This window comes from Dipteris shenzhenensis, chromosome 17 (assembly GCF_047967505.1).
Source record: "Dipteris shenzhenensis isolate YYH24624 ecotype China chromosome 17, Dip_SZ_1.0, whole genome shotgun sequence".
In the NCBI taxonomy this organism is placed as follows: Eukaryota; Viridiplantae; Streptophyta; class Polypodiopsida; order Gleicheniales; family Dipteridaceae; genus Dipteris; species Dipteris shenzhenensis.
Genome location: NC_141612.1, coordinates 47,615,197 through 47,623,722, shown reverse-complemented (window position 1 = coordinate 47,623,722; position 8,526 = coordinate 47,615,197). Strand labels below are relative to the sequence as shown.

The 8,526-nt window shown below is 43.0% G+C and overlaps 1 protein-coding gene across 1 annotated transcript; it reads left to right on the top strand.

Moving 5' to 3' along the window:
- The first annotated feature begins 1,589 nt into the window (after positions 1–1,589).
- Positions 1,590–4,044, top strand: LOC147892206 (protein trichome birefringence-like 6). The gene is made up of 5 exons (XM_087388755.1): positions 1,590–2,458; positions 2,595–2,787; positions 3,033–3,217; positions 3,371–3,526; positions 3,654–4,044. Exons 1-5 carry the CDS (start codon positions 1,662–1,664, stop codon positions 3,961–3,963), a joined length of 1,641 nt encoding a protein of 546 aa, XP_087244881.1. The 5' UTR covers positions 1,590–1,661; the 3' UTR covers positions 3,964–4,044.
- Positions 4,045–8,526: the final 4,482 nt, after the last annotated feature.

Here is an 8,526-nt window from a genome sequence, read left to right as displayed (position 1 = left end):
CACACACACGCACACACACTTATATACATGTGGCCAACAAGGGGCACATTTGCACATGGCCTATGTTGCTAGGTGTTAAGGCGTCATCTCATAGGATTTAAATGAGGGCAGCCACTCAGGTGGGGAAACATGCTACTGCGTGGGGTGTCGCAACTCCTCAACCTTTAAAAATTTTAACTTTTGTGTCTGGATAAAGAAAATACTATGGGAATTGGTTTAGGTTGGGTTTAGACAGGACATCACCGACCAAACCCTCCTTTTAGGAAGGCTGTTGTCGCTATATAATGTGGAGACATGGCAAACATAATTTGCTATGGCAGGTTGAATGCCCGGGCTCCTTTGGAAGGTTATTGCCATTGCACCTCGCCAAACTCTATATTTGGTTTAGTGTATCTTAACCGCTCCTTGACCGATGTTCTTTCAGGGGCGAGGCCCGCAGTGTTCACCAAAAACATTTTTGGTTAACAGTACAAAAACCTTCAACTCCAAAATTTACAAGGCTTTTTTCAAGATTTTGTAGGTTTTTTCACCAAATATAACTAGAATGGCCTCAAAATACAAGTTCAAAAACCTTCTCTCGCAAAATTGTAAGGTTTTTTAAAAATCTAACAAATATAACTAGAATGGCCTCAAAATACAAACTCAAAAACCTTCTCTAGCAAAATTTTAAGGTTTTTTTAAAATCTAACAATTCACCCACATGAAACCTCGGTTTTTGGGGCCGATGATGTCTCGACTTGTCCTACCTTGAATGCTCCTTTTAAGATGGATGGCTTTCCCTGGTGTGAACCGGCCCTACCATTTCACGACGACGATAACGTCATACACGTACCGTTTGTTCGAATTCGCGTCTGAAGTTGACGAGATTTTACGCAAGCACCCCATCAGATATTCTAATCTGCACTTTTCTTCTTCGCTTTTGCTCACCCGCCAGATCAAGTGCCTTGCCTTGCCTTGTGACCGACTTAAAGTTGTTTTCACTACCCTTTTCGTCTCAATTGCTCCGTGAATTCATGAATCTCATGAGCGGCACCTCTCCGGGAATTGCAGTCTTCTCAAAACCTCCACAATTAGCTAGTCTTCATCGGACGTCATTGATATTTAAGCTGTTTCATCTATCTACATTCCAATCGTTGCAGCGACGGAAAAACCGTTGCCTTTGTCTTACTTCAATCATTCCACTTCTCAAATCGCTGTACATACTTATATTATTGGCCGTCCGGCTTGTGCCAAAGGCTCAAAACCGTCCAACAGTCGAGAGATTGTCCACATTACGGCTAGCACACGAACCTTGGCAAAAGAGACCTTAGAACATGATTCCCGGCAACAAAGTGGCCGCTTTGATCCGCTTTGATCTTAAGGTTTAGCAGCTTTCTTCCGTCAAGAGAGAGATCGCGCAAGCCTTTACTTAAATCGCTAATCAACAGCTCAATTAAAACTTTGTGAAAGTCTAAATTACTGCACATAGTGTGACAAGCATTTGGGTATGTAGCTGCTTCCGTCGTCATTCTTCGTTTTCTCCCACTTCCACGTGAACCATTTACAATCTTGTCCCCCACGCAATGCGCCTTCTGCACTGCGGCCTGATTTGGGGCTCGAGATCTAAAGGATTAACAACGCCCATTCCGCGAGGATTTAGATCTCAGCGTTTGACACCCGATATGAAACAATGCCCCCGAGGTTCAGCTACCGAGGCCCTCAAGTTGCAGACGACGTCCCTTCTTCCGGGCATCCCCTGCCGAGGGCGAATCGTGGTCCTCGGACTCGTCTTTGGCCTGATTATCTCGGCTACTTTCACCTCCTTTTTTGCCGGGAAGGTTGTGCCGATTCCGCTTACAATGTCCAATGCTTCCATTCCCGCCCAGCTTTATTTCCTATTCTTTAAAAGCTTCTCCCTCGAAACAGATGCTGTTGAGGACCACGGAACAACGGCTGCAAGCATCAGCGCCGGAAGGGCGCCTTCGACTACTTTGGGTACACAAGATGCAATGGTCAACTTAATACCACATACGCCCGAAAGGAGGTCAAATTATATAAACAGCAGGTCCTCTAGTGCGCGGCAAGCTGGAGGTCGAGGTGGTGCAACCACAGCGAATGATTCTTCGTCAATTAGCGTGTCCGTTGTCAAGGATTCACGTAGAGAGGAGGCCTCGGCAACAGATGCTTCTTCTCTCGTCAATCACGAGCCTACTTCCAGTAGAGTTCCCCAGCTCGAGCAGCACCTCTGGAATTTTGACGATGGCCTTTCCTCATCGCCAGCGGCTAGTTCTGCAAAGCGGGAAAAGCGTTCCCGCTGCGATATTTCTGTAGGTAGATGGGTTCAAGACAGCTCTTACCCTCTCTACCCTCCTGGTTCCTGTCCATTTGTCGACGAAGGATTTAGCTGCCAGAAGAATGGCAGGCCTGATACATACTACAGCAGCTGGAAATGGTTACCAAAGGATTGCATAATTCCAAGGTAATGCTGATATCATGCAGTTGTGCAGTATGCTGTGTTTTTTGTGCAGATCCTATGCTATTGTACTATAGTGCTCGATGTCTGCAGACTCTTGATCCAATGATCGCAATCTTGACATAATATTTTTAATGTGTAGGTTCAATGGCACATATATGTTGGAAAGGTTGAGAGGCAAGCGATTGGTTTTCGTGGGTGACTCACTAAATAGGAATCAGTGGGAGTCAATGCTTTGCATTCTCAGGGAATCATTAGCAAATAAGGACAGAATTTCTGAAATACAGGATGGTAGGATTTCCAAGCTACCAGGGGCTTATGTCTTCAAATTTCTGGCAAGTCTGTCTCTCTCTCTCTCACACGCACACCTAGTCTCTCTCTCTCTCTCTCTCTCTCTCTCTCTCTCTCTCTCTCTGTTCGTTGAGCTCGTAAAGTTGTGGATGTTAACGTGTAATTTATCACGGTTCAAGATTGGGTATGACATGTTGGTCGTAAAATTTTTCAATTAGTTGGTTTGCAGGGTTCTCTCTCGAGTTACAATTGTAGATATCTCGGTATATATTGTTGTCTTGTACTGCAGGATTACGATTGCAGAATCGAATTCTACACATCTCACTTTTTAGTTGACAAGGAAGAGGGAGCTGAGCCAACCAAATTTACCGTCAGGCTAGACAAAATGGACAAGTCGGAGAGAAAGTGGAGGAAAGCCGATGTCCTTGTGTTCAACACAGGGCATTGGTGGAATCCGGACAAGATTGGCGAAGGGTAAGTTGGATGAGAACCCCAGCTTAAGGCAGAATGAATATTCTTAGAAGGTAGAAGCTCGGCTCGTCTATAGATTTGGTTAATAAGTTGTGATGTTCCTCACTTTGGTCGAAGATCTATCAAAACTTTGAAGAGCTGTGCTTTCAATGGCAGTGATTACTTCCGGGAGGGGGATACGGTGCACAGTGAACTCGACCTCGGGTTGGCTTACCACAAGGCTATCATTACTTGGTCGAGATGGGTAGAAAACTACGTCGATCCTGCCAAGACGCGCGTATTTTTTCGTGGCTACTCCCCTGTTCATTACATGTAAGAATGTGTGATTGATTTTTTGCTTGCTGGTCTCTGTTTCACGAATTTAATTTGCTTTGAGAGGCAAAAGCTAGCAAATGGATCAATACGTATAGTTTCTGACCATCCTATTGGATTCGTTCAGCGGGGGGCAATGGAATTCCGGTGGCCAATGCCACAATGAGACTCAGCCCATCTTCAACGAACTTTACCTTTCTCCCTACCCTCACAAAATGCAAGTGGTGGAGGAAATCGTTCAGCGAATGAGTGTTGATGTCCAGATTCTCAACATCACAACGTTGTCAGATTTTCGAAAAGACGCCCATCCTGCACTTTTCGGTCACCCGCCTGAGGAGGTCAAACATTATCAGGATTGTAGTCACTGGTGCCTGCCTGGAGTACCTGATACTTGGAACGAGCTGCTCTATTTTGCTTTGTTTACAAAGAGTGACTGATACCGATGGCATTCAAATTTTGCGAAGCTATCAACGGAAACACGGACTGGTGCAAAACATATCATGAGACGAAAACGGAATTAGCCGTGAAATATTAACCCGTCGCAGATGTATTCCGATCAACGATCCCTGGCCCAACACACTGTGAATTCATAATGTACTACCTAACTAATAGGATGTTAACTAATAGGGCATCCTAGTCAATATTTGAAGGCAGCCTAAACGGATGTTTTGGTTTTCTCTCACCTCCTTGATTTTGATTTTAAGCTTTTCTCCAAAACCTAAAAGCGTAAAAAGCTTGCTTTGTAAATCTCCAACGCCTAAAAAGTGCTTTTCAAACTAGTATATAAAAAAAAGTGGGATGCCTCAAATTAAGGCATTAGACTTGTCGTTCTATCTTCATCCATTCTTCGTGAAAGTGCATTCTTGTGTAAGAAGGTATTTGACTTGTGGCTTTAGTCTCTTTCTTCTGTTTTTCTCTGATTTTGTGTGATGATTAAGTTGGTATTCGAAGCTCCAGCTGTGGACGTGGTGAGGGGCGTGGAAAACAAAAGGAAACTCGATGTAAGCGTGAAATTCAACAACCCAAAGCGGGAGTCATCAACCTCGTAGTCTGTAAACAAAGTGAAGAGTAAGTCTTTTAATGAGAATTAAGTTCACTGGACCGAGGAGGATGAGGATCCTGATGAACCTAGCCCCCTCTCTTTCCCGCAGCTTAAAGCTGTCGTCGACGAGGCCATTCGGACCTTGGGCAGTTGCGTATTCCTTAAGGTCAACTGGAGTGCTCCTAAAGATTCCACTTGGATTAGCTTCTCCGGATCCTTCAAGTGCCAGAACTTCACTGAAATTTCCCTCCTCTTGAAGGCTTCTGATAGCCTTGTCCATGACCTGAGTCATGCTTTTGAGTCCTACGACGATAAACCCAGTGATAGGCTGGAGAGTTTGCTCGCTTGGAGTTTTGAGGGTTCGTCCAGAAGGGGTTGCTTGTGGGAATCTCTCAGCGAGAGGTGACTACGCTGTCAGGATTCTCTCACTTTTATTTTTGTCGCTTCCACCCCTCATATTTCCTCTGCAATCCTTGCACTGTCAAGATTCCTGCTCGGAGAGCACTATAGGTAGGAAGAGAGGCACAATTGTAGGACACAAAGAGCTCTAGACTAGAAGAGGAGGAGATGAAAATTGTTGGATGGAGAGAGTTGTAGGCTGGACGACAGGGAGAATCGCATGTAGCTCCCGCTGTAAGTAGAAGCTCTTTTCTTGAGGTCCAACAACGTGTCAATTAAGCCCCCTCGTTGAATAGCTGTAGCTGCATTGGAGGTTGAGAAGCTAGCATTGAATGTAGTTGAGCAAGTAAGAGCTACCGCTCACTAGGTATATGCCTTGCTATTACATGATATGTTGCGAAGCAGGAGTGCAACGGGGTGGGTGAGAGCGAGGTGAAGAGAGTAGAGGGGGAGGAGCGAGGGGAGAGAGAGGGGAAGCGGAGGAGGAGGGAGGCCAAGCAAGAGCCAGAGAGGGGAGGAGATCTCATTGAGCTCAAGGATGATAGGGTTAGCCTCTTCTAGATTATCTGTTGAAACAGCCTCTGCGCATTGGAGGCGGAGGGAGAGAAGTTGAAGAGCTTCTTCGACCTTCTTTGTCGGAAGCTGTCAACGATCGTTGTTCCTCCGAAGTCATCCATCTTTGCATTCGGTCATGCACCTCATGTATTCTGACTGATGTATCGCTGGACTGCAAACTTGGCTTTCACAAGGCCACCATATGTAGTGATCATAAAAATCGATCTCCCCATCATCCATTATTTCCAAACTCCCCATCATCCATTATTTCTAGCTCCGTCAAGCTTGCATTACAGCTTTGTAGTCAAAATTTTCTACCTCTTCTTTGTTGTCAGGAAGTAGAAGGCATGAATCCAAAGTCTTTAGAGAAGCATCGCCTCTTGGTATTCACTTGTTTGTTTTTTTAACTGCTCCCTGTTATTCATTATTTGGAAATAAATTGTGGCATCGACACGCCAACTGAACCTACAATCATGAGAGTGACATTGAGGCCATGTACAAACGAGTACAACTTATGGAATGGAGCTGGCATTTCAGATATTCAAATTTTGTCTCCTAAATCCACGTCTTGCTTGTCTCCCAAATGCCTCATTCCTACTGCTAGGTGCCAGCTGTTGGAGTGTCACACTCATGGAGGCACAAACTTGTGGTATGGGACTTTCCATGGAATCCTTGAGGATGGGGATTTAAAATCTGTTACGATAGGGGCTTCAAATCCATTAGAGAGGGCTATGAGATGACTTGAAATTCTTGCAAAGGATATCCGAAGCCCCGATAATCAATTGAACGCTCATCACACACAATGGCTTTCACAAAAAACATTTTCATGCAAATACAGGTTTGCACCAAACACAATCTACTGCAATCTTCTTCACCAGTAATTCGTCGCTCGAGCAGTCTCCTGTCTAGACAACATGAATAGAACTTCTATTCATCGGGCATCAAATGCTTATCTTTTCAGAATTCTGCCATTATTTGAACAACATGAACCAAACTTATGTTGATTGGGTGTCAGATCCTTATCTTTTCAAATTTTTGCCATCGATTTTGAACAACGAAATCACATGTTTAGGAGCCCGTAGTCCAAACATATCAACAACAATGTCCACCTATCATAATAAGTTTGCCTTAAACAGTTGTTGCACATGAGATGCATGAAAGACTTGTCCGTATTTGGTGATGCGAGAGGCCAAAAAATCTATTGCTGTGTTAGTCTATGTGCTACAAGCACTACGTAGGTTGCCATGAAAATTGACAGGTAAAGACATTCCTGTGCTTTGAAGGGCATTTGTAGATGCGTTGGCGGTCTCATGCTGCCCTCCTCCTCCTTCACCATTAGCTTGCATGAGATAACTGACACAATGTACAGCTTAAACCTCTGAGCAAAAGTATTTGTGTTTTAGTTCTTGTTTATATAGGTATCCATAGAACTGAAACTCATTTATATAGTTCTTGTTAGTAGAACTATCGAGACTTATGTGTGTGTGCGCATGTGCTAGGGCTTCCCCAATATTGACCCTCCTCTGCTATCGTCCTGTGGTAAACAATGTAGATCATTCTTGCTCTTAATAAATATTAACTATTTACTTGAAACCCAAAAAAAAAAGTAAAGATGCATGATCTAAAAGAAAATATTTTAACACTTGCTGTCAACTTTCTGCCTTGGAGTATTTCCATTAGGTTTTGCTCATATGGTAAATTGATTGGCCATTTTTACGACATGATAAAATGTTTGAATTTGTTAAATTGATTGTACAATATCAACTTTTTACCTTGGGGTATTTTTGCAAGGATGTGCTCATATGGTATATTGTTTGATGTTGACTTAATTACCTTAAAACCCAAAATAAGAAAGATTACAGATGCATCATAATGTCTTTACACATGTTAACTTTGCACCTTGGAGTATTTTTGTAAGGTTTTGCTCAAATGGTATATTGTTTGACCATGTTTCCAACGTGAATTTTTTTAAATATTTGTTAAGTTCACTATACAATATCAACTTTGTACCTTGGGGTATTTCCGCAAGGATCTACTCATATAGTATATCGGCATGATCTTTGCCTATATTCAAAGAGAAGTACTCTTACTCGTCGCACACATGGACAAGACAATGATCGAAAAAATCAAGGACAATGACACTCTGTTAGATGTATTCAAACAACATGTGATGCAAAGGCTAGAGAAAATCAAAGAGGTGTCAAAGATACGAGATCAAGTAAAAGACATACTCACAGATGTAGCTTGGTCAGAAGAATTGGAAAAGTGTGTGACGACCATCATAGGAAACATCACATATCATACACAATATGTAGACGAATCGCTATCTTCGAATGAGAAGTGTTTGGCTTGGCATAGTCTATGGAAACAAAGAAAAGCCCGTAGTATACGAGTAAATTTGTACGCGCTAGCTAAGAAGAAGATTGGTCCAAATCCAACCGAGGAACATGCACGTGCCAGAATAAATACATCGAACAATGCTTCTATGCAACAAGTGGATAGTACTCCTATGACTTTTCGTACAGCAACCTATACTACTTGGTTGCAAGATCATGCATATGAAATATATAAGGATAAAAAATTCGGTGCTGGGTCTGAAGGGAAACTTTTCCTAGCAAGAATCAAAGGAGTACCAGGCATCAGCCCGATTGCTTATCATGTAGCAAAGAGTTTTAAAGGCAATGCTGAGAAAAGAGAGTCTACTTTCATGAAAGAATCAATAATGCAAGTTAAACATAGCATCCAGGTTCGTGGCCAATTGCTATGTCAATAAGTGCACCACATTGGATTTTCACGCCATATTTTAATGGAGGGACACTGTACACATTTTTCAAAGAAAGCAAAAAAAGATTCATGCATTGCAAGCCTGAGTTAGATACAAAGCAAATCCCTGCAAATAACATAGAACAGGTTGTGACTCTCATACCATAACTTTGTTTTGCTCTTTGCCTTGGCCTTCAGAAGTTGCACAAACAAGGTTGGGATCCACAATGATTTGCACAGT

Coding starts and splice junctions, on each gene's coding strand:
- LOC147892206 (XM_087388755.1), top strand. CDS start 1,662: ATGAAACAATGCCCCCGAGGTTCAGCTACCGAGGCCCTCAAGTTGCAG. Junction 2,459..2,594: donor AAGGATTGCATAATTCCAAG/GTAATGCTGATA, acceptor TTTAATGTGTAG/GTTCAATGGCACATATATGT. Junction 3,527..3,653: donor TACTCCCCTGTTCATTACAT/GTAAGAATGTGT, acceptor GGATTCGTTCAG/CGGGGGGCAATGGAATTCCG.